Genomic DNA, 26,646 nt, shown 5'->3' on the forward strand with positions numbered 1-26,646 from the left:
ATCCTGCTGATATCGCGTGTGAAACTTCCCCCGCACCCCAAAATACACGTAGCCAGGACATTCGCGTGTGGAACTTCCCGCACACCCCTGAGATACACGTACCCTGCTGAATTCACATGTGAAAATTCCCGCGCACCCCTGATGTACACATACCCTGATGGAATCGCGTGTGGAACTTCAAGCGCACCCCTGTAATACACGTACCCTGCTGAAATCACGTGTGAAAATTCCCGCGCACCCCTGATGTACACATACCCTGATGGAATCGCGTGTGGAACTTCAAGCGCACCCCTGTAATACACGTACCCTGCTGATATTGCGTGTGAAACTTCCCGCGCACCCCGAAATACACGTGGCATGGACATTCGCGTGTGGAACTTCCCGCGCACCCCTGGAATACACGTACCCTGCTGATATCGCGTGTGAAACTTCCCGCGCACCCCGAAATACACGTGGCATGGACATTCGCATGTGGAACTTCCCGCGCACCCCTGGAATACACGTACCCTGCTGATATCGCGTGTGAAACTTCCCGCGCACCCCTGGAATACACGTACCCTGCTGATATCGCGTGTGAAACTTCCCCCGCACCCTGAAATACACGTAGCCAGGACATTCGCGTGTGGAACTTCCCGCGCACCCCTGGAATACACATACCCTGCTGATATCGCGTGTGAAACTTCACGCGCACCCCTGATGTACACATACCCTGATGGAATCGCGTGTGGAACTTCAAGCGCACCCCTGTAATACACGTACCCTGCTGAAATCACGTGTGGAACTTCCCGCGCACCCCTGGAATACACGTACCCTGCTGATATTGCGTGTGAAACTTCCCGCGCACCCCGAAATACACGTGGCATGGACATTCGCGTGTGGAACTTCCCGCGCACCCCTGGAATACACGTACCCTGCTGATATCGCGTGTGAAACTTCCCGCGCACCCCGAAATACACGTGGCATGGACATTCGCGTGTGGAACTTCCCGCGCACCCCTGGAATACACGTACCCTGCTGATATCGCGTGTGAAACTTCCCGCGCACCCCTGGAATACACGTACCCTGCTGATATCGCGTTTGAAACTTCCCCCGCACCCCGAAATACACGTAGCCAGGACATTCGCGTGTGGAACTTCCCGCGCACCCCTGGAATACACATACCCTGCTGATATCGCGTGTGAAACTTCACGCGCACCCCTGGAATACACGTACCCTGCTGATATCGCGTGTGAAACTTCCCCCGCACCTCGAAATACATGTAGCCAGGACATTCGCGTGTGGAACTTCCCGCGCACCCCTGGAATACACGTACCCTGCTGATATCGCGTGTGAAACTTCCCGCGCACCCCGAAATGCACATAGCCAGGACATTCGCGTGTGGAACTTCCCGCGCACCCCTGAAATGCACGTACACAGCTGAAATGACGTGAGGTACTTCCCGCGCACCCCAGTGATACACGTAGCCCGCTTGCCGTGCTGGTACAGGGTTAGCGCAGCCCTTTGCGCTGGATTGGGGATTTTGATGGCTTTTCCCTGCGCAAGAGGCGTTCTTGGGGGCGTAACTGGCGCTGCTGCAGGGTCGCTGCGCCACTGTGCACCACGGCTGGTTTTGGTGGCTGGTATCCATGAATACGCTGTGCGCTGAAATGGGTTTTGGCGCATGCGGCTGGCGCAGGGATTCGCACGCGCACACTGTGCGCCAGCCGCGTGCGCCACTTGTGTGCTGAATTCTATGAATTACCCCCTTAGAGCGGTGTATGGTACTATGTGGATGGCTAGTATTTCTTCTAATGTATGAGCAGTGATTTTTCTGGGTGGCCCTGAGCATGAACAAACACTGTAAATACTAGAAAGTGGTACTGGCAGAAAGACCCATGTTGCTCATGATGCAGTTGGCTGCACGCATTACTTAATGTAGTCATACAACAAACGGTCCTATATGGTTTCATCTCCACAATTCCTATAGTGGAATGTTTGCTTGTGGCAATTTCATCTTTCTCTTTCTTATATCCCCCTTCCCCCAATCCTGCCCATTGCCCTTACTTTGTTTCACCCTGTTTTGCATTTGCTTGGCCACGTGGGGAGAGCCTTAGACTTACCGCTCCCCGGCCCCTGGCAAAACACGTGATTGGACTCCGACAGGCAAGAGCACTTGGACCATAAGATATGGTAAAAAATATAAATGGCTCGTTATAGGCCCTTTATTCACACCTTACAAATATGAACACAACAAACACAAAATACGCATATAGTCAGTTATACAGAAACATAGAAAAAGAGTTAATCACCGTTATTAATGTAGCAGAAGACACCTTTATCTTGGCCCATACAACACTGCTTATAGTCCCAGAGCAGGTAGGCAAATGCAAAGAGATCACGTGTAATAACGGGGTCTTCAGCGGAGCGTCCTCCCTCTAAGCGGAACTTCATCAACCGGGGGTCCAGACTCTAACTGTCTTCACAGAGGAAAAACTTCTTCTCTTTATGGGGGCATGACCCTGTTCTTCTCAGTTATGACTGCCCTCGGCCGAAGAGCAGATCACAAGTATAAGGGAGCAAAGAGTGAAAAAAAACAGGCAAAAGTGGAAAAAGGAACAAGTTACTTACCTGTAACTGTTGTTCTCCAGCATGGGTCTGGCATGGATTCACATGCTCATGAATATTTCCCGTCGTCAGGCTGGGAATCCTCGGTAAAGAAAAAAACCAGTATCAGTTTCGTTTCTGATCTGTCTTTCGTAGTAATAACCAATTACTGGTCTCTGCGTCATTCTGACCACAGCCAATGACTGCCCTCTACCTAAGCACCGCCTCTGGCAGCCATCTTCAGATTTGGAAGCACGTGAAGTGGCAGTATGACCAAGTGAAGAGCTGCAGAGGGGTAGGCGGGAGGGTTCGCATGTGAATCCATGCCAGACCCATGCTGGAGAACAACAGTTACAGGTAAGTACCTTGTTCCTTCTCCAGCATGGGGTCTGGCATGGATTCACATGCTCATGAATAAAGAATACATAGCAGTACACACATGCACAACCACGGGAGGTGGCAAAGGCTCAACATTAAGCATTACATCAAACTCAACATTAAGCATCTTACCTCCTCACCAGGCTCACCTCAGGCGAACAGGTTGCGCAGCACTGCTTGGCCGACCCTGGACTCCTCCCTGGAATCCCGATCGACGCAGTAGAATTTCGTGAAGGTGTGTGTCGACCTCCACGTAGCAGCCCTACATATGTCCAGCAGGGGCACACCAGAAAGGAACGCCGTGGTAGCTGCGATCGCTCTGGTGGAATGGGCTGTCGGAAGGCCAGGCAGCGGTCGGTTTGCCAACCGATGACAGTACATGATACAGCCGGAGAGCCATCTGGAAATGGAAGCCTTCGAGAGAGCCTTCCCCTGATTGACAGGTCCAAAGTTCACAAAGAGTTGTGACGTCTTCCGAAAACACTTCATGCGGTCCACGTAGAACTTCAGCGCTCTAGCCACATCCAGAGAGTGCAAAGTCCTCTCAGCCGGCGACGAAGGCGACGGGAAGAACACAGGCAACACCAAGGGTTCGTTGAGATGGAAGTCCGACGGTACCTTGGGCATGAAGGAGGGGTGCGTCCTGAGCACTACCCTTGTGTCGTGAAAAGTCAAGTACGGGGCCTTGCAGGAAAGGGCCTGGATCTCTCCCACCCGTCGTGCGGAGGTGATGGCCACAAGAAACGCTGTTTTCCACGACAGAAACTTCAACGGGGCCGAGTGCAGAGGCTCGAACGGAGGTCCCATGAGCTTGGTCAGCACCACGTTGAGCTCCCACGCCGGGGCCGGAGCCTTCACCGGCGGGAACGATCTGAACAGTCCCTTCATGAACTCTTTCACCAGACGATGAGACCACAAGGACGTCCGCCCCGTGGTTCTGGTGTATCGGGAGATCGCAGCAAGATGAATCTTGATGGACGCGTGTGCCAGTCCAGCTTTGGCCAGCGTCAGCAGGTACGGCAGTACCTGGGGAGCCGTAATCCGTAGAGGGTTAATCTTCTGTGCGTGGCACCAGACAGAGAACCTCTTCCATTTGTGTCCGTAGCATTTAAGAGTCGAGGACGCCCTGGCCTTTGCAAGAACCTCTCTGCAGTCGGCCGGTATGTCGTATCCTCCAAACTCTAGCGCTGCAGGAGCCAGGCCTGCAAGTTCAGCGATTTCGGGTCGTGGTGGAGGATGGCGCCTCCTTCCCTGGAGAGTAGATCCGTGTCCACCGGCAGCTTGATTGGCGGGGACGCTGACAAGTCCAGAAGGTCCGGGAACCATATCTGCCTCGTCCACGCAGGTGCGACGAGGATCATCCTGCACCGTGACCTCTTGAGCTGGTTGACGAGCCGGATTAGCAGTGGCAAAGGAGGGAACGCGTAGAGGAACAGGCCCTCCCAGGGGAACGAGAAAGCATCGCCCATGCTCCTCGCCTGGGGAAACCTGCTGGCGAACCTCCGGCACTTGGAGTTCGTCGCCGTCGCGAACAGGTCGATCTGGGGTGTGCCCCACCGTCGGAAGAGGCGATCCACTAGATCCTGCCGTAGTTCCCACTCGTGGCACGAGCGCAGCTCCCTGTTGAGTGAGTCGGCGATGGTGTTTTTTATCCCTGCCAGATGAAACGGCACCAGAAACATCCTTTGGGCGACGGCCCAATGCCACAGGTCCTGCGCCTCCTTGGACAGTGCTGGGGACCTGGTTCCGCCCTGTTTCCTGATGTAAAACATGGTGGTGGTGTTGTCGGTGAAGATCCTCACCACCTTGCCCTTGAGGGACGGAAGGAAGGACCTGAGGGCCCAGAACACTGCACGGAGCTCCAGGACGTTGATATGGAGGGACTTCTCCGTCGGGAGCCAAAGACCTCTCGCGTGCAGATTTTCGGTGTGCGCTCCCCACCCTTCCAGGGAGGCATCCGTGGTCACTGTCTCCTGGTGGTCTGGGGTCTGGAAGTCCATGCCCGCCGTCAGATGCGCGGGGGTGCCCCACCACCGGACCGCTCGGCGGAAACTCTCATCGAGTGTGATCCTCTCCTCGAAGCCGCCCGTCGTTTGGATCCAGGGCGCTTCCAGGAACTCCTGCGACGGGCGCATCCGGAGCCTGCACATGGGAATGAGGTAGATGCAAGAAGACATCATTCCGAGGAGGGACTTGATGGACCTCACCTTGGCCGCGTCGGAAACCAACATCCGCTGTACCTTGCCCAGGATGGACCTGGTCCTTTCCTCCGACGGGGAGGCCAGAAGGGACACTGTGTCGAGCTTCGCTACCAGAAACAGTGCGTTTTGCGCGGGTACCAGGTGGGACTTGGCGTAGTTCACTGAGAATCCCAGGTCCGTGAGAAGTTGGACGGTCCTTGCCGTGTGCTCCACGGCGAACTCCCTCGTCTTGGCTCGGATGAGCCAGTCGTCCAGGTAGGGGTAGACGTGGATCCCCTCGCGGCGCAGCTGCGCCGCCACCGGTGCAAGGCACTTGGTGAATACCCTGGGTGCCGACCGTAGTCCGAAGGGGAGGGCTTTGAACTGGTAGTGACGCCCTTGGACCACAAACCTGAGGAATTTTCGGTGCCCCTTTAGGATGGGAATATGGAAGTAGGCATCCTCCAAATCCAACGACGACAGGAAGTCTCCTTCCTCCAGCTGACCCAGGACGTGCTGGAGGGTGACCATCCGGAACTTCTGCGCCTTGATGAACTTGTTCAGACGTCGCAGGTCTAGGATGGGGCGCCATCCTCCCGTCTTCTTCTTCACGAGGAAGTATCTCGAGTAAACTCCGGAGCCCCGAAGCCTCTTTGGGACGAGTTCGATGGCGCCCTTCCTGAGCATCGCCTTTACCTCCAGGAGAAGCTGAGGGACGTGAAGCTCTTTCCTGGCCACGGGGGGGACGCGCGGGCACCTTCTTTCAAACTCGAGCGCGTGGCCCCGGGCTAAGGCGTCCAGCACCCAACGGTCGGTGGAGATGGACTCCCACACGCTGACGAAGCTCGCCAGCCGGCCTCCCACCGGGGTGCTTCGGTGGGGGCCCGACCCCACGGCCGGTTCAATCCTGTTTTGACGAGGCTTTGCCGCCTTGACCTCCTTGGCGACGACGGCGGGGTCCGCCAGACTTGCCTCGTCCTCTGTAGGCCTCCTGAGACGTCGAGCGGGCCGCTTGACGGTAGGTGGAGACCCGGGCCGTCTCAGTGTCCGCTTTAATGGCCTGAAGGGAATCGTCCACTGTTTTCCCAAACAGGTTGTTCCCATCGAACGGCATGTCCAGGACTCTGGTCTGTACGTCTTGACGGAAGTCCGTAGCCTTGAGCCATCCACGCCGCCTAAGGCACACGCCGTTGCCCAACTGGCGAAACCCAGTGTCGGCGATGTCCGTCGCAATAGTGATGGCGTGGTCCGACGCCACCTCACCTTCCTGTAGGATCTCCAGGGCATCCGCCCTCTTGTCGTCCGGTAGGAAGTCCAGCAGGGGAGCCAGTTTGTACCATAGCTCCCTGTCGTAGCGGGCCACGATAGCCAAGGCGTTGGCCGCTTTAATCGTCGTCGCTGCAGACGAGATGACCCTGCGTCCCATAGCGTCCAATTTCTTTCCCTCGCCGTCCGGTGGGGAAGTCGATGTGGAGGCCGCACCCCCCCCCGCTTTCTTCCTGGCCGCCGCGGAGACGACGGAGTCCGGGGTAGGCTGCGCCCGGAGGCACAGGGGGGCCGCGTCCGGGACCCGGTACTTCTTCTCGTACCGGTCTCTTCTAGCTGGCGTCGTGGAAGGGTTCTTGAGGAGGGCGAGGCCCTCATCCCAAATGTCGTCCAGTAGAGGCACCGCGAGGACCGTCTTCCTCTTGGCCTCGCGCCGCTGTTAAAGGAATCCTTCCTTTTTCTTCTCCTCAGGGCAGAGTTGGAAAAGCTTGGATGCCCTGGCGATCATGGAGTGGAACGATCCAATCTCGTCGGCCGGAGAAGCCCTGGTGGGAGGTGATGACGGTAGATCCTCGTCGTATACCTCGTCGTCCGTACCCGTCGCTGCCGTGTCAGTCCCCGTATCATCCCCTCGGGTGGACGGGGAGGAGGGCTGGACGGGGCGCGACGGCTGAAAAGGAGGTGGAGGGTGAATCCTTCTTTTCTTGGGCGGGGGAACACCAGAAGGTCCCGGTTCAGGATCCCCCGACGGGAGAGGTTCCTCCGTCGGCAACGGTAGTCTCGTCCTTATCTCTGAGCATAAGGACTGTATAGCCAACAAAATGGCCGCCGAGTTGTCTTGCGGCGCTGGCAGAGGGGAATCCGACGGGCGATCAGGGGCCCCGTCGGCACCCTCGACGATGTCGTCGTCACCTGCGTCGGGATCCATCCCGACGGGCCGGTCTTCTTCCACGCCAAGGCCGTGGCTTAAGACCTCGATCAGCTCTTCCTCCGAGGTTGAAGCCGAATCTACGACGACGCCCTGCCCCCCCTTTTTCTTCCCCGCCGGGGATTTCATGGGGGTCCTACCGATGGGCACAAAAGAGGACTCCCTCCGAGGTGGCAGGGAGACTCTGAGCCCCGAGGTCGCCACCACTGGTGTAGCCTCCACAGGCTGAGCCAGGTCCGCCGCGACAGTTTCGATAGAGGGCTTGGCCGGATGGATTAAGGCCTTCACCACCTTAGGTGCGCTCACCGCCTTATCCTTGAGGGGGGGACACTGCCTCGCTCCCCCTCCGATGGGGCCTTCGAGCTCGACCGGGGCCTCTCCAGGAGCTTCGCCGGGTGCTCGCCCTTCCTCTTACCCGACCCAGAGCGTTGGCTCGTGGCTGAAGGTGCCGGGGAGGGTGCGCCCTACCTGGCGCCCATAGAGCCCGACCGTTCGGCGCTCCCGGTGCCAGCGGACTCGCGGTGCTTGGCCTTGTGTTGGACCCCCGTCGCCGGGGCGTCCTCAAAGGTCTTAGAAGACCGCTCGGATTTCTTCCTCTTCTTCTCGCCTGACGGGGTCTTCCCTTCCAGCCAGTTGGCGAGACGTTGATGGCGGTCCTTCATGGTCCGCTCCGACATATTGCCGCAAAACGCACAGTCCTTCTCCACGTGCGTCTTGTCCTCATGTAAGCAGTAGAGACAAAAGGAGTGTTCGTCCTCCTTAAAGACGTTCTGCAGCTGGCATCCAGGGCAGACCCTGAACAGCTTTCCGGGCGTCGAGCTTCCCTTCTCCTGGGCCATGTCCTGGCCTGAGAAGCTTCTGGAGTCCTCCAAAAGCGTAGCTCGACGAAATCTTCACCCTTGAGGGGCGCAGACGAATCCGACACGGGTCCCTGTTGATCGGATGGAGAGTCGGTGGAGCTTGAGGCTCTTTTGACCGAAAAAAACGAAGTTTTTGAGAAAAAACGTGAAAAAATAGCACTAACGCTCGAGAGCAATAGCACGAGGATCCCAACACATGAACGTGCGGTAAAAATCTGAAGATGGCTGCCAGAGGCGGTGCTTAGGTAGAGGGCAGTCATTGGCTGTGGTCAGTATGACGCAGAGACCAGTGATTGGTTATTACTACGAAAGACAGATCAGAAACGAAACTGATACTGGTTTTTTTCTTTACTGAGGATTCCCAGCCTGACGACGGGGAATATTCATGAGCATGTGAATCCATGCCAGACCCCATGCTGGAGAACCCAGCTTTCTCTCCTCGCATTTGACCAGGACCCCTTATCACTGCACCTTCAGAGTGCTCCGACTCCCTCTCTGGCTCGTCAATATAATACTATTCTCCACAGTAAGTCCACTCAGCAACAATATTTATCTGACCTTGCTTTGAATTTGCTGCCGGGATGTGCGTTTACTTTGCTGAGCCCACGAAAAGCGTAGGCTTTCATTACGGTGATGGGAGATGAATGTCTAAGATAGCTGTGCACCGGAGCCATATTGTTTTAGCTCATATTTCGCATAAGCATTACACACCCTAACGTAAAAATACCCTCTACCCTTAACTATCTCTCTCTGTCTCTCTCTCCCTATGTAGATCGATATAATGTAATGGTGATCAACTTGCCTAGGCCAAATAGTCTAGTATTAAAAGTGTGGTGGTGAAACAACTGCAGACCACAACAAACACCCATATTGCTTGATGGAGTGATTGCTCAGTATATTGCAGCCAACACGTTTATGGCTGGACTGGAGAGACTGACAAATGGAACATCGATGGAACAAACATCCAGCAAAGAGAGAGTTAATGAAATACAAAAGTAGACTTACGTATGTGATGTTGGCACGATCCAGTGTGTTATAGGTGCATTCCACAATGATATCATCCCCCTGTGAAAGAACAATCACAGAGATTCAGTCTGCTACTATCTAGGCACAAAAATAATCTAAGCATAGGTGTACAGTGATATATGGGGAATCAGAGCATAGGTATAGGGAATCAGTCTTTCGGTATAAGCGGGGAAACAGGAATTGAGAGATTAGGTAGACACAGCCACTCAGTGAGCAAGAGCCTAGGTATACACAGGTATGGAGTATGCATAAACATCTGCTCAGGGATTAAGAGCCTATGTCCACGGATGCACAGACACTCAGAACATTGCTGTACCCAGGTCACAGGGAATTTGAGCTGTTGCATATTGAAGTACATTGAGAATCAGAGACTTGCTGTAGATGGATAGAAAGAGATTTGGGATAAACAAGAACACAAGGAATCACAGCCTAAGTATACACAGGTAAACACACATCAGAGACTTTTTGTGTATAGGTACAGAAAATGAGGGGACCAAAGGGGAGAGAGAAGGCAAGAGAGAAGAGTGGTGGGTTGGCCAAACTGCCTACCTTTACCTGCAACAGTAGCGGGTCATTAGGGACAGGGTTGGACTGGCCACTACCCGATATAGCATCCTGAGGGGGGTCAAGGTGGGATCCTGTGGGTTTGTTAATTCCTAGATGGTGTGGTAAGCCACCTGGAATCTTTGAACCAGCGATGGTGTCATGAACTACAGAACACGCCCCTTTTGGACTTCCTGGTCCTTGTCTCAACTGGGCTTACACTCCCTTGTACTTGCAACATGGCCGTCCACTGTGAAACACCTTCCTCGCTCTACACCTTGGACGTAGCGTGTTCTATTAATAGACCACGCCTCCCGCGGCTCCGCGCATCTCAATGCTATTGTGAAGTAGCGACCAGACGTGTGCTCCGTAGCTCGCGGTATTGTTTTCCTTGCTTCTTCCAGCCAACCCCATTCCTGGTCCCTTTCCTTCCTTTCTTGATTCCTGGACTTGTGTGCTAGTAGCGCACTCTGTAAATTTCCCGTATTCCTGGATCCTTGCATCCCGGAACTTTGAACGCACGCTGGAGTCGGAAGAGACTCGTGCAGCCTTATTCAAGATTCGATCCGTCCGCAAGAAGGCATCGATCAAGAAATCCAGCAAAGATCGAACTGAGGTGAGAAGGGGGGAACTCCTTGACAGATGGTATCAAGAAGGGCTACAACTCCTATAACACCTGTATTCACTTTAGTCCTAAAAGGGAATCAACACCAATTGTTGCCTCTCTGGATTCTGATTCAGAATGAAAAGAAAGATCCACTCAGACGCCTTCCCTGAGATTGGGGGCTCTTGGTTAAAGGAGTTATGAAAACCTTATGTCTCCACCATGCTCGTGGATGGAGAGTGTACAACGTCTGCCAGAGTTCACATCCACAGTGCTAGCAGTCTTCCCAGAGAACACGGATGAGACTTACCGAGCCGAGAACAAAATAACAGGAATATTTTCTCATGGGGTGTCCACAGACCTACAGAGAAGCCAAGACTGGTCAGCCAAGGAAGACATGGAACCATGTGACAGTGCGCTCTGCAGTGTGGAGAAAGCAAAGATTGTGCTGGCGGCCAAGCCATGCTTTAACTCCTCAGAAAGCCCTAGGAGTTCAAAGACCCTCAGGTGATTAGCCACTATGAACCCGAAGATGATGAAGGGCGAAAGAGAGGGAGTTGCGGGCTAAAGAGAAGGAGTTACCATCACAAGGGGAATAACCAATTACAATTATGGATTCAAGCACAAGGAAGGAATAACCTATGGGAGAGAGGATCCCAAGGAATACAGATGTGTCTGTCCCTACTTTGTTGTACCCAGGGGAGAGCCAGGAGGAAGTCGTATTAAACAGGTTAATTGGCTGCACTAGGCCAAGCTCTGTGAGCAGCTGTGGTTCTCTGCTACAAAGGACCTGCTGTACGGAGAGCCTGTAGCAATAAAGCCACCAAGGAAGTTGAAGATTCTACTACTTTCCCTTGTAGGAACTGGAGGCTCAAGGGCATAGCAACACTGAGGTAAACACCCATTCCCGTTGCAAGAGGGCAGGTTAAACCAGCTGAAAATTGTCTGACAGGAATACACAGAAGTGGGGAAGGATTCACTTTCTCAGCCTGGTGGTGGCAGAATAGTCCAGGAAGGGACCTGGTGAATATGAGGACAAGAGCCACTAATCAGAGAAATGGTAAGAAGAGAAAGAATCCAAACATATAGACCAAAGGCCTAAGGAGGAAACCTATAACACAAGATATAATCAGAGACATACCAAGAGAACTGGAAGACCCAACTTGGACCTAATTCCATGTGAAGAGACTGACATCCAAACACAGTCATAGTGAAATTTGTAACCCCAAAGTGGACAGCCGAATCAAAATTTGGGAATACAGAGATTGGCCAGGAAAACATTATAAAAACATTTGAATCTTACAACCCGGGGAGGACGCCTTGGTAGTTATTGGTGTGTGTAATAAGGGCCAGGTTGCAAATCAGACAAAGGTTCAATTGAATTCAACCTGTGCTGAAATGTACTGACAAAGTACCTTGACATCCGAACAAATATTGGATCCAGCAACATTTTCAAGCTGTAGAATCCAAGTGATCACTGAGGCCTAGCCAGCAGTTCAACACAAGGTAGGGAGAGATTCCCTCAGGAAGATCCAGAGGTGATGACTCAGATGAAACAAGAGAGGTCAGAGAAGGAGGTCAGGCTGTGAGTAACTTAAATAAATGTTTACATAATTATAATATTAGTATAGGGATGGCCTTATGAAGAGTAGGCTTTGAACGCTTGAGTTGGTCTACCTTCTGGAGTTCTGCTAAGGACTTATTAAGAATAGGTGTATTTGGTTTCAGTTGACCAGTTTTAAAATCCTCTTTTGTTATTTAGACTCGTGTGTCTCCATTTAGACAGGAATGTCGTACAGAACCTGATAAAAGGAAGGAGCGGGATGGTATCTCCTAAAAGACACATCACTTTTTCTTTATCCCGACCAGTCTACCTTTGGGTATCGAGTTAAGTTCTAGCTTTACGCAGGGACTGAAAGGGGCTTCACCCACCTCTCATTTGTGAATAAATAAAGGCCAGTTTAAAATCACTTGTGAGTTCCTCACTGCTTGGTCTAATGCAGGATGGAAAGACAAGAACAGAGATGGTAGTCAGAAAGAGAAAACTTGAAGACAGAGAAATGGGAAAGGATGAGGGGGAGATCAAACAGAGGTGGCATAGCAATAAGAGTGGAGAATGGAGCGAGAAGAACTGAGGCAGCAATGGAAGACTGAAGAGGAGAGGTAGTGGAGACTGAAGAGCCATGGGAAAGGAGGACAAATTATGGAGGATAGTAGGAGAAATGCAGAGTGACTGGTGGTACATGGAGAGTCAGTCAACATGAAGTCAGTGGGAAGGTATGGTAGGAGGGTGGGCAGGATGTAAAGCATGCAGGTTGAAAAGTAGAGAATTTTACTAAGGGGCAAAGGAGTATTGAGGAAGGCCCTGCAGAAGACTAGCACAGTAGTCAAGTCAACTGAGTAAAAGGATGGAGATTACCATTTTAGTGGAGTTGTGAGATTGTGTGGCTCTTAAGTAGGTTTAACCTAGCCGTGGTGGAAGTTATTAATTGGTGGAGTTTTAGATCACTATCAAAAGACAAACAAAATGTTGCAGGTATTTGCCAGGGGAACAGTAGAGGGTGCAGTAGAGGAAGGGTGGGTCATGGTGTGCTGGGAGGCAGAGGACTGCACTCTTCAAGGAGTTACACATAAGGCAATGAAGCACGATCCTGTGGAAGATGCTAGTAGCATGAAGGAAGTGATAGATAAAAAAGAGAATGAGGTGGAGTCAAGAAGACAAAAGAAGGTGGGTAAAGACAACCAAAGTCGGGGGAGAAAGAGAGATTCAGAAAGGTTGACTAAGAAGTGAATAGAGAGAATAGAGTGTAGGTGAGAGAGTAAATTACAGAGAGATCTGTGAAGGTGGGAAGGAGGGGAAGGCAGGCTTTTGAGGAGTAGCAAGTTCAAGAAGTAGGCAGAAGTGAACAAGTAGAGGAACACTGAGAGGGAAGGAAGAGTGGCGAGGTACAAGACGGAGGGAAGAGGGAAGTAGAAGAGGAAGCAAGAGGAGAGAGGAGTGGGGCAGAAAAGGGTTGAAGGGAAGACTATAGTGGAGGGATAGAAATTCCACAAATCATCAGCCCTGGCCAGACTCAATCAGTGGTGAAAAGGTGCCATGTTACATCTAAAGGCCTGGAAGAATATTTGGCCAAGAGTGACCTGCCTTACACATAGGGGGAAAGAAGCCTTTTAATCCCAACACCACCTACAGAGTTTGACACCTGACCCACAACCAGATAACCCAAGGCACTAGGGGTGGTGGTGCCAGGAATGTCTTCAGGTTTAGGCAGACCAGCATGACATTTTGAATCTAAACAATAAAGACTCAACACATTTCCAAGGAAGAGGTCTGGGGCACTAGAAATCCAGAGACTTTAAATGGCTGCTGGGCATAAAGGGAAGGATTCCTGACCTTGGTCCTAAGTGAAGCTGTCCCCCTATGCACATATTCCAGAACCCCACCCAATGCACCCGGTCAAACCTAGTCCCCTGCCTTTATGTTACAACCAATAAAGAGAAGTGAACCTGTGCTTTGCGTTGCCCGTTGATTCTCTTGCTGTCACAATATGTACATGCAGTGGAAAATGACTGCCCATGTACATTGGTTTACACAGGGATTCAAAGCCTAGGTATACACAAGTACATGGGAAACCAGAACCAAGGGGTCAAGGGGTCCACATGGAATCAGTGCCTGGGTATGCTGTGGTACACAAAGTAACAAAGACTATGTATAAATGGGTAGACAGGGAATAATACCATAGGCATACAGAGGTATGAACGTTTAAAATTCTAGGCATTCATAGCCATTACTGGAATAACCAAAAAGCTATGCTTTTATAGTTTTTTCCTCATTATCTTTGCTTTTAGAAGATATTTATTTTGGTTTTAGAACACGAATGCATACATTGTGTTGTGTGTGTTTCCAATAGACGAAAGGGCAGAGGAGTCTGTGGCGGTAAGTCATAAATGTTTTTATTTCATTAATAAAAATGCTCCCCACGGAGCTAATGTTGCCAGGTCTGCATCGCCTCTCCAACCGTCACCTCGTCCTAGCGTGCCCAGGTATCACCCATCACCTTGGCGAATGCATCTGGTTTTCCCATGACAACAGGCAACCCCACGACATGCGCAAGGAGCAACAGACTCTGCTGCTCTCCATGAGCACCAATGACGCTGGCTGCCCCGAAAGAGCCAGGCACCGCCAAGGCATTTTGCAGCGCCACAACCTGTGAGAGGACTTGCTGCTGCTGCTACATCACCCCCTTCCTAAACGGCAATAACTAGCTACCTAAGAATTTGAAACTAAAGTCATAACGTTAACAACATAACTGGTATTACGTATAACATTACTACTGTCTGGGTAGGTGTCATTTACCCATTTCCTCAAATCTTTCATTCGTTCTGGCACTTTTCTATTCCTGCAAGGCTATTGTCATTGTTGAGACCCATTGCCTCTTCCTCCTTTCTCTTAGTATTCTGGTTGTGCCTGTAACTCTCGTCACATCCCATAGTGATCACTCAAACTGGGCACACTCCACAATTCATTCTCACATGCCTTCCATCCTACTCTTCTGCTCTTTTGTTCCACCACATTGTGGGTCATCATAAACTTCACTACTCTATCTAAATTCCATATGCTGCCATCTTCTATTGTCACTGATTTAGGAAACCTGTCTATGACTTCTGAAAATTTGATAATCCCTTTTTCCTCTTTTTTCCTTTTTCTAACCTAGCTATATCTCCTATTTCGACTTCTAGATGTCTTCTATTATGAACATGTTTATCGAAACTCTCTTTGCACTTAACCTGAGCATCCTCTTTCTTCCTCCGCAATGCCACATTTATGGTCTCTGCGGGTACTATTTTGTTAACCCAAACAGGGTTGAGAATAGGGTTCACATTTCTTCCCCTCACATGTATTCCTGACATCCCATTTGGGTCGGACCTCACACTCCACAATACTCTTCACTCACTTCCATGTTGTTGTGGATAGACTATCCTACACATGTAATGACTATTTGATTGAACCTTTTGGCTAAACCACTACTCTGCGGGTGATAAACTGCAATATGCTTCTGCTTAATTCCTTAGCTTTTGGCATAGTCATTCAATAGTGTATATCTAAATTGTGTGCCAATATCACTCACCATTTCTTCTGGATAGCCCTCTCTCCTAAACACAGTTTCTAAGAACTCCACAATAGTCTTGCATGTGACTTCAGCTGCTATCTTAACTTCAGGCCATTTGGTATAGTGCTCTATCATGACTACCAAAAACATTTCCCTCTCCTTTCCTGTCTCATACATTGATGCCTGAGTGTTTCCACACCCCTGAAGGAATGGATAGCAGAGAAAGAGGTTGTCTACAAGTGATCTTCCCCTTATCAAAATGTAAGCACATCCAACATTTTCTCACTTTGCGCCTAATCAGTACATCCAAAACTGCCAACCAGTATTTCTCATGTACTTTCTTTTTAGTTTGGGCTATTAGGTGGTGCTTTAGCGCCACCTATACGCTGAAAGAAATAAGTTACTTACCTGTAACTCCTGTTCTCCAGCACTGGTACCTTTCATGGATTAACATGCTATTTCAATTTTCCCTGTTGTCAGGCTGGGAATCCTTGGTAACATTAAAGCAGTTTACCATTAAATGCTTAAATTGTTTGTCATTGTAGTGCTCTATTAGAGTCATTTTGGGTCATACTGCCCATAGCCATTTAGGCAGGTAGCCTTAGCTCCACCCCTGGTGGCCGAAACTATTGTATTAGAGTGCAGAGAAGGAGAAAAGCATATGAGGAGGGACACAAAGCTTACCCACCCATTGACTGCCCATAGCCATGCTAATCCCAATGGCCATTCCGAACCAGTTCCTGCCCCCTACCTGCCCAAAACAGCTCCTCATTATTATTTTTTTTCTTTGAGTTCACCTTAATCAAGCCTTACCATAAACGTTGCACTCGAAGTGCCTGCCAGTGTTTTTTCAAAGCTGTCTTCTGAGAGTTAATGGGGGTCATCACATGTTTGGTGGTATCCCGCTGGTAAATCCAGCAGGAAACCACCAAACGTTATGACCATTACCTGCACTCGGCCCAGCAGAATTACTGCTGGATTCTGAGTGCTGGCAGCAGTGGTAAATCCCCATTCCATAAAGTCCCATAGGACTCCATCAGGGGATTTGCAGGTATTACTGGCACTGGTAATACTGGTGCCAGTAATAATGGCTATTTATGCAGGTGGGGTGGCAGAATTACCTCCTGCTCTTGGCTGTAGGTAATTCTGCCCACCCCACTGGGAAACAAGGAGTTTGCCAGTGCGCAACGTTCCGGTAAACGGAATTACCGGCATGTCAATTCTGCACTGGCAAAATCCTAATGAGTTCCAATGACTTAACTGGAGTTGTAAATGTGCTTCTGGTGTAATACAAAATGTCTTAACCAGGTCTGCCTTCAGCCACTCAATTTATAAACACTATGCATATCCTTCACTAAAGTCCTGTTAAACCAGACATTGGCAAAGCCAACGGTTTTGGCTTGTGTATAAGTATTAAGCCTTTTCCAGGCATTGCTATTATATGCCCAAGTACTTGCACCATTTTGCATCTGCTATAAATAGCCAGTTAATACCACTACGGCAATGCATAGAAAGTGCCTTTCCCAGGCCTACACAAAAGTTCAAACTGCTGGCTTTGCCAATTCTTGTTTGAACATGTGCTACTAGGATGTTCATCATGTGAATGTAAAATTAATGTGCTAAACAACGTCTTCGGTGGAACCAATTTTTGACATCTAAATAACAACTCGTCCTCTATTGATATTTCTTCCTGTATCTCCCAGAATGCTTTCAACACTTGAGGCACTCTCCCTTTCTCAGGCCACCCTTCACTCACATATCTCACTATGGTTGTCACATCTTTATCAGCCTACAGTTCCTCTAACCACATGTCATTTGAAATAACATTATCCTGTTGTGCCACACAACCTACCATTGATTCTTTGTCATCACTCATCTGTACCTCCTTTTTCATGCTAACATTTGTTGTTAACGACAACTGGGAAAGAAAGTTTGCACCCTTATTTTTCGCACCAGGAACATATATAACTTGGTAGTTACTTTTGATCATTATAAATATATATTTTTTTAATAAGATGCTTAATACCAAGGAGGTTTCTAAGAGGGAACCGGGGATTCAAACCTGTGCTGCTCTGAGACATCTTGCTTCCAAGACAAGCCTGTTGCTCCTGAAGTATCCTCCGGGCCTTAATGACAATTGAGCTATCCTAGAGGTCACTCTTGGCAATCCTTGCACTGTTAATACCTCTATAAGTGGTTTACGGTCTGTGTGAATGGTCACTGGCCTACCCCAAATGTATTTCAACTCCTCACGTGCATGCCAATAAGTCTTGATGCATGACACAATATCCTCTCTTTTCCCTCTTTAATTTGTACCAGGACTGCCCTCAACCCCTTTTTACTCGCATCTACTTTTTTCAATTGATGGTAGCCACATGGAAAACCCTCCTAAACTGGATGCTCTACAAGTTTCCTCTTTAATTTACTTTTCTTGATTCTCACATTCCTCACCCTATTCAAATACCATTCTTTTTTGTCAACTCTCTTAAAGTAATGCTTAATTTCTGAAAACCATTTTACAAACTTACCATAGAACTCAGCTATCCCTAAAAATAAATGAACCTCTTCAACCATAGTGGGAGTTAGTGCTTCCTTAATGGCTTTCATGGTGTCAATATTTGGTCTATATCCTGACCCATCTATCATATGTCCTAGGTACTCTACTTCTGGCTCTCTAACACATTTGCTCAACTCGATGGTTAATCCACTCTTGCCAACAAGCTGTAGCACTCTATTCACTCTCTCATCATAATCTTCACTGCCCTTGCCATATACCAAAATATCATCTTAGCATGCCAAGACTCCAGGTATACTTTTAAATAGATGTGTCATTACCCTTTGAAAAACTGTTCCTGCAAATGCAAGCTCAAAGGGCATTCTGCAGAAGCGAAACATTCGAAACAGGGTTATAAATGATGTCAAATGTCTGCTCTGCCTGGTAAAAGAAATGTGATGATACGTGGATGACAAATCCAGCATGGTAAATAACTTTGATCCTCTTACACAATTTAGCATTTCTGTTATTATGGGCAATGGACATTTGTAAATTGCTTTATTTTTGTTAAAATCTCTTAAATCTATGCAGACCATGAGTTTTCTGTTATTCTTGTGTGCTACTACTGTAGGGCTCAACCATTTCACTGATTCTATGGGCTCAATAATCTTTTTTGCATTCAGTCTTTGTAATTCTTTTTATACTTTGACTCTGGCTGCAAGCAGAATGTTCCTTACTTTATTAGTTTAGGCTATTAGGTGGTGCTGAAAGAGCTACCTTTATGATAGAACTATTGTCATTAAAATAAGAGCTTTAACATAAGAGCTTCAAATATGGCCTTTGAATGCGGGTCTGTAATACGTTTCAAGGAAGATGACATTGGAGGAGGGATACACAGTTGTTCGGTTATTGGATCCCTCCCATTCCCCGCCCCTAGCCATGCTAATCCCTATGGCTAATCCCACCCATTCCTGCCCATCGCGGATCTCTTTGAGCTCAGAGCTCTTCAATGGAGGCAGCGATCTTGGATGGCTGTCTCTAAGGAAGCCTTCTGGAAACAAGCCAAAAGTAGCGGCCATGTTTGAATGGGAAAGATACCATGCATCCTCCCAAGCGAACCAAATTCCTTTCACAAAGTCAATTAGTTTAGCTTTGTTTAGAGATTTATAATTTTTCAAACACATGATGTCAAATGTTATTGTAATTTCTAACTATATTTTTTTGTAAATAGATCAAATGATCTTTTTTTTGTTTTCCGTTTTGGCCTCCCCTATACAGGAATATTAAGCTTTCAGTAAAATGATGTTACAAAAACTCAAAACTGGGTAAACTGTCCATATCGTCTGACAAGAATCAATCTGAAAACTGCTAATGGAAGCACAGTGATGGCTTCCATGCCAACCATAAGAATGAGAAATTCCTAATAATAACTTTGCACAGCGGCTGGGTCGATTATGGCTTTGTCTTGTCTCCATAAGATGGATTGATCTTTCAGCAGAGTTTCGTGACTCTGAGTAGAAAGGGGGAGAGGAGGTATTGCAGAAGGTAATACAAACAAGCATTGGTAATGCCAATAGTTTTGGCGTTTACTGTTGTTCTTTGCATTATGCATTTATAGGCACCAGGGTGCAAAGAGGAGAGTGCAAAGTTTGAAAGGAGGATGTGATAAGGTGTGCAGGTGTGCAATAGAACGAGAAGGTGAATCCATTGCACTGGTGAAATGTTAACCCAGGTACAAATGTTGGTTAAAACTGAGCTGTGCTGCTGTAAGTAAGGTTCCTTTAATATTGACTCAGGAAACAAATGTCTTAAAATTCCCGATAATGTGTGTGTGCACATGTGGGAAGACCAACAATAAAGATGTGCGGTAGACCCACTAAAATATTATTCTGCATGCATTCGTTTACAGTTTTTCCAAAACTCTCCGAAATACAGTTTTTGTGTGTTGGATGCATAGTGTAGTATGCTTTCCACTTGTGCTATCGGTCTGTCTTTCAGAATTTCCCATCCTGGCGGATCTGGGGATAGTCGGGAGGGGGCAGCAGAGCCTCAGTTAAAGTCCTTTTTATGCACGGACTCGCTATGCATAATATGAAGGGAGGGAAGGGACTTAAATACAATTCCCAGAATGCAAAGTGATTAATGTTGCTTGAATTTGTAGGGCTGATTTAGTGGATTACATGACATGGGGGTTCAGGGGGCTTGGCAGTGAGACCTTTGTGGCTTGGGCGTGATGTAGAAAAGACAATCAAACCTATGTGAAGCAGGCAGTCTTGGGGTTACAGGTACATACTACTACTGTATTTCATATTGCACTCTGCTGTAATGTGTATGTCTGCTGTGGGTGAAGGGTGAAGTCTGCAGGGGGGCCCAGTTAATTTGATTGCTCTGTGCATTCCCCACCCCGATCTTTACTGTCTGGGCTCACACTGATGTGACTAGCCCTTGTCCTGTGCCTGAGAAGCTACACCAATGGAAACCATCCCCACCTGCAGGCAACACAGGGGGCACTAGGGGTTGGGAGCTTGGGAGGATGAAAATAAGTGACACCTTTCACAGGCTAGGGACTTGTGTGATGTGGATCCCATTATCCTCAAACACTCAGGATAGTTTCTGACCAAGCCGGGTAAAATAGCACAGAAGGTCAATACACCTGCTGCGACGAAAGATTAACTTGTGTTACATATTCTACATTCTAGTCCCGGTGTGATTCATAAACATAGGTCACCTTTCACTGCACAAGACATCAGTTGTTATGATCGTTATTATTATTAGGCTTTAATATCTGTATACTGCGCTTTTGGACGACAATGGATTTCCGTGCACGGGAAAGGCAGTAATAGTAACAAAAAGGTTACAAGAAGAATAAGAACTAATCTTATAAACAGTGAACAGTGACCTATGTTAATAAATCAAAGCTGGACTAAAATGTAGAATATGTAACGCAAGTTCCTCTGTCTTCGCAGCAGGGGAATTGACCCACTGAGCTGTTGGCTTGAACAGCAAGGATACGGAGGGTTTGAGGCCAATGTCATCCATATCAGACCACTTTCTGACCTGTGAAAGGTGCTACTTATTTCCCCCTCCCAGGACCCCAGCCCCTAATGCCCCCTGTGCGACTTCCCCGCACTAAACCGGTTAGTATCAAAGCTATCGCTAGAGTGAACCGAAACAGTAAACAATGCTAAAAAGAGGTATGTTTTAAAACTCTTTGGGCCTGATTTACAAAAGCCTTTTACAATGGCCCAATCCCATTTGAATCAGGCCCTTTGCTATTACTTTTACACATGGCGAAGTAACACTGACACGCAAACAGTGCTTGTAGCAGTGTTTACTGTCTCCTTTAGCTCCAATAATTGCTGTTGGGATTAACCAATGTCGGCCTCGGAAGCATAAACTGCTGAGAAGGCCTTAAAGCCGCTCCGACCTGTAACTGCAAGGTAAAATCTCAGACTTCAAGATCGAGCATTAATTCATATTCTGTGCTGTGATAGGTCACCACACAGACGCGATTAATACCCAACTACATCAAATCGGTTCTTCTCAGGTTCCTTTCCAGTGCAGAAGGTGGATTGACACAGGAGCTAACTTAATATCTAAGGTGCACTAAAGACAGAGTTGCTCTGTGGATTAAGCTACAGCCCTGGGATTTTCGACCACAGCACTTCGGGTAATATGCATCATTTATATGACTCCTTGGAAAATCAACACAATATATCTGCCAGGTTGTGCAGCCATTCACCGTGCAGCCGTTTATAGCAGACGTAGCAGAGTTGTGATAACTGCCGCTGCCAAACATTACAAGAACAAATGCCAAAGCAGCTCCTTGATTCACACTAACATAGCTAGCAGCGCTCTACAAAATAACAAATCGCTCTTGTAAACGGCAGGAAAAAAAAGGCTTTGTACAATGTACACAGAATCGGACTCCCCTCCCCTGTTGTGTGTTGCCCCTTTAATTGGGCCGTGTTTCCCCATAAAGAAGCCGAGTCATGACTTAGTCATGACTTGAGCCAATAAAAGGGGGCTCTGCATGCATGTGCAGTCACTGCAGCAGAGACCCAGGAAGCGACAACTCTCGGGCCTTATTACAGGCTGGCAGTACAGGCACAGCTGCCGGCGGTATTCATTTTTTTCCGGCGCCCAGAAAAGGGCAATTACGGGGTCATTACGACCTTGCTGCGCGCCCGAAAAAATTCTTCTCCTCATAGGGCTCAATGGGAATGGGGAAGGTGGTGGCACTGGTACCGTTAATAACTTTACCGATGCTACAGTCCTGTTCTGCTCGCGGGTGCCGGTATGGCCACCAGGTCAGACCTGGTGGCTGCAAAGGAACCCGCGAGCAGAACTTGTAGTATGGCGTGAGGTAGCAATGGTGCCGGTAGCGCTCCCAGTACCGTTATTGCCTTACCGCCACACTTGATGAGACCCGTCTTTAATAGAGGTGTGCCTGCTGTATGACCACAGCCTGTATGAAAGCCCTGGCCTCTGTGCCCATAGAGCCGCGGCTAACGTTTGCTGGGTGGCCCCAGCACTGGTGTATTGTCTGGTGCTCCAGACCCCTGCAGAGTGCCCCCTGCTGTATGATCCTCTGCGAGATCGCAGGCTTAGTGACTGTCCGGGTGATCCTGTTATCCGGTGTGTCCCCCTCCGGTGCCCCGTGAGTGGGACACTATATTGGTGATGAGGAGGTCAGGCCCCCATGCCCTGTGGTGCGTGCGGCTTGGATGTGGTATCGGCTGCAAGCAGCGAGTGGGCGTGGCCTGGGGACTACCGTGCCCACCGACGGTGAAATCAGAGGAGTGCTGCGGCGTGACTGGCAGCCGCTGGCATCTCCGTGTGGAGGGTTGAGAAGAGGAGCTGCATGTGCTCGTGCTGCCGAACCACTCAAGGAAGTGTGTAGGGAGGAGAAGAGGAGCCACGTGTGCTCGCGCTGCCCACCTCATCAAGGGCACGCTGCAGGCAGGAGCCGTGACCTGCTGCCAGCAGTCCCCCTCAAGGAAGATAATTTGTGGGAGGTGCGCACTCCTCAAAAGAGTCTTGACATGCGCTGCGTTCACTCCCTGGGATAAGAGGACATCGAGGGTGAGGTCCTTCATCATTCAGGTGCTGCACTAAGAGCAGGCATCACATGAGGGCCTGCATTCATCATTTGTGTACATGGTGCAGGTGCACAAAGACAACCCCTGACACCCTCTCAAATGCCCCCAACTGCCCCCAGGGGGGTGTTCCTCTGTGCTCTGTGTCGGAGCTACCCTGAGGGGGTAAAAACCCCACCCAATGTGGTCACTGGTGGTCACTGGTGGGGAAACCCAGGAATCCAGAAGGGTAGCGGCTCCCCAGGGAGTGCTTGTGCGCCCTTGTGACACCGAACTGTGCAATGTCAGGGGCCCATCATGGGGGATGAGGAGAATGACGCCCAAGGGGCATATCGGCAGAATGGACAGCTTCCGCCACTGTACGCTTATGGTGTGGTAGGGGCTCCTGCCAGTATGGGACTTTGTTGGATGGCATGGGTCGAAAAACTTGAGCTGTATTTTGAGGCAGCGGAGATCAAAGAAAGGGCAAAACGACCAACCCTGCTATCCTCAGCAGGCCCAGCTGTCTAGAAACTGTTTCAGACTTTGCGGCCTAGAAACCAAACATATGCCACAGCCATTGCCGTACTGAATGAATACTTTATGCCCATGATCAATCGTGACTGTGAACGGTTCAGGATGAGGTGCGCGAAACAAGAGGAAGGGGAGAGCTTGGACGCATTTCATGGCAAGCTTCAAAATATCGCACTATCGTGTGCTCTGGGCAACTTTGAGGATGACAAGGTCAGGGCCCAGATAATGTATGTCTGTAGCTCTGCCAAGCTGCGTAAGCAGGTCCTCAGGGAGACAGGGCTGAGCTTGGACTGGATCCTAGAACTGGGACGTGCCCAGGAGCTGGCGGAGGTGCGTGCCTCGGTCATGGTCAAGCTAGAAGACCCCATGTAGCCGGTGAAATTGGAGGATGTGTGTGTCGTGGGCACGTGGCAAGGAAGTATACCAGCAAGACAAGGGGCGTGTCCACGAAAGGAGGCAGGCGCCACGTTATGCCCTCGGTGTGGATGGGGCCTGGCGCACGGACATGAGTGCCCAGCCAAAGGGCATACGTGCAGGAGGTGCAGAAACGAAGATCATTTCACACGACTCTGCCCAGCCCCTTTGCCTGCCAGTCCAGTGGGGCCAGCAGCAGGGCATGTTACAGGAAGGAAACCGCCCAAAACAGCTACGGTCCAGGTGCCAGAGGACCAGAGAAGGGTGTTTGACTATGCGGAGGATGACAAAGGCGAACATGTATTCTTCCTGTCCTGCAGCAATACAAGTGTCCAGGGGCACCTCTGGTGAAGACAGGACGACTGAAGCATAACACCCCAGGGAGGCAGTTTGATCCCAGAATTTATGGCTGCTGGGTCTCAAGTGGGTGCTCGGACTGGAAAGCACTGAAGTTTACTCTGGTTTCATAAATTATAGTACTGGTGTGCGGACTGGAATGCACCAAAAAGGTGTCGGCTCGGTTGCAGTGCCATTGTTACTGTGTTGTTTTGGTTCTTTTATAATAAAGGAGGAGTGTTGTGTGTCGCCCTTTAACTGGGGCGTGTGGCCCCTTTAAGAAGCCAACAAAAGGGGACACTGCATGAACATGCAGGCACTGCAGCAGAGACCCAGGAAGCGGCAACTCTGTGTCATTGTCTTTATTTGAGGTGTGCCTGCCGTGTAACCACGGCCTGTATGGAAGTCCTCGTCTGTGTGCCCACAGAGCCGAGGCTAACGTTTGCTGGGTGCCCCCACCACCAGGGGCGGACTGGCCTATAGGGAACTCTGGAGATTTCCCGGTGGGCCTCTGCACCCTGGGCCTCTTTTGTGTGGTAGTTCCATATTTTTTCATAGGAAAAGCATTGGGCTTGCTGAAAATGTGTCATATGGGGCCACTTTGAAAATGATTTCCAGGGCCTCTTTTGGTCCCCAGTAATTATTTCCAGGGCCTCTTTTAGTTCCCAGTCCACCCCTGCCCACCACTGGTGTATGGTCTGGTGCTCCAGACCCCTGCAGGGTGTCCCGTGCTGTATGATCCTCTGCGTGACCGCAGCCTTGGTTACTGTCTGGGTGATCTCGTTATCCGGTGTATTCCGCTCCGGTGCCCCATAAGTGGGACACTATTTTATCCCCACGACCCCAAATCGCAGTTCTGGTGTGAAGGAGGGCACATTGGCAGCTTGGGGGTGGGGGCTATCCCAGACCTCGATTGCGGGGTCACAGTTAGTAAAATACAGTTCAAAGTCCCCAACCGTATATTCCCACCTCCCCTTTCTGCGAGATGATGATCTCGTGCTGGATGCACCCGGAGGGTCCATGCTGTGGCTGCTGCAGCGCCTGCCTGCCTGCGCTCTCCGCTCCCGGGGATGCCTGCACTTCTGCAGCCGATGCTCATACACCATCCCTTCCTGCCCCCCTACCCAGGAGTCAAGTCCTAAAAATAAAAGTGGGGGACTCATCAACAAAGGCAATGCAATGTGACATCGCCAGAAATTAGCATGTCAAGGTGAAATATGCACATTTCATTAAATTGTCTTTGCATAACCACCCAAATTGTACAGGACGAATGGCATGTGCCTTTCATAAAATCAACACACACACAAAACCAAGAGAGGATATTTCTTATATAAGGTGTGCATGTTTTAAACTCTCAGAACCAATATAAATGTTTTCCCTGGAGCATGCGGTACTGAAATGAGACATTTCACCTTTAGTTGTTTGTTAACTTTCATCAGGTTCTGTTATATGCATTCTTATGCATTCCGGACACGGTATTGGACGCATTAAAGAAATTGAGACAGCGTCATATGGGCGTCCTTGTAACCACTGTTCAGCCCATGTGGGGGGAAAGGTGGGGGCAGCTACATCCATGCACTCCCAAGGCCGGTGACACTAGTTTTTCTGCTGTAGTACAGTTGCCAACAGACATTGGGCACACATTACCAACTATGTTTGTGTGCCAGCTTCTCTTTTTTGGCACTTGTACAATGACCCTTGAGTAAGGAATCATTCTCCAGGGCTGCTCTGCAGTGATTGGTAAAAGGGTAGTTGTGGCTGATTCTTTACCATCAGATATGGGATGGCAACATAATGATTGGTATCGAAGGAGTGAATCAGAACTGACGTTGGTTATTCTAACCGACCATAAGAAGTGGGCTCATTTTGCTGTCTAATTAGTTACATCCAAGACATTGTTCAGATACTGTGACTGGTGGCTCGCAATTCAAGCTGTAGCGGCAGGATGGATTTCTAATATGCTATATCACTGGACTTTGATAGGAATCTGGATTTGTAACATGATTTTAAGTTATATGTGTAGCTGCATTATAATTTGCTTTACTATTTTATTCGGTCACTGTTTTCGTAAATATTTTCTTCCTTTTCTTGCTTTTTATTAAGGTGGGGGTTGGTAATCCTTCTTCACCTGTTACTTTGATGTTCGGGATGCTTTTAAATGTGATTCAGGTTATGTGTTGCTGTTAGATTCCGTAGAGGCTATATGGCTCTTTTTAACTTTGGTGTTTTCTGGTTGGGGATATCTATATATGATTGGGAGGAGTATCAGGGGTGGCTTGGGGTTTGTTAGTTCTTGTTGACGTTGGATTCA

General features: G+C 49.3%; 1 protein-coding gene across 2 annotated transcripts in view; it reads right to left on the minus strand.

Annotated features, from left to right (window-relative positions):
• Nucleotides 1-26,646, minus strand: part of LOC138580945 (putative DBH-like monooxygenase protein 2) — a 651,459-nt gene that overhangs the window by 130,618 nt on the left and 494,195 nt on the right. For both annotated transcript variants that reach the window (XM_069651883.1, XM_069651884.1), the window contains one exon: nucleotides 9,201-9,260. In XM_069651883.1, the coding sequence (XP_069507984.1) occupies nucleotides 9,201-9,260 (60 nt within the window). The remainder of the gene's footprint in view (nucleotides 1-9,200; nucleotides 9,261-26,646) is intronic.

This window comes from Ambystoma mexicanum, chromosome 3p (assembly GCF_040938575.1).
Source record: "Ambystoma mexicanum isolate Mex_15411 chromosome 3p, UKY_AmexF1_1, whole genome shotgun sequence".
NCBI classification, from domain to species: domain Eukaryota; kingdom Metazoa; phylum Chordata; class Amphibia; order Caudata; family Ambystomatidae; genus Ambystoma; species Ambystoma mexicanum.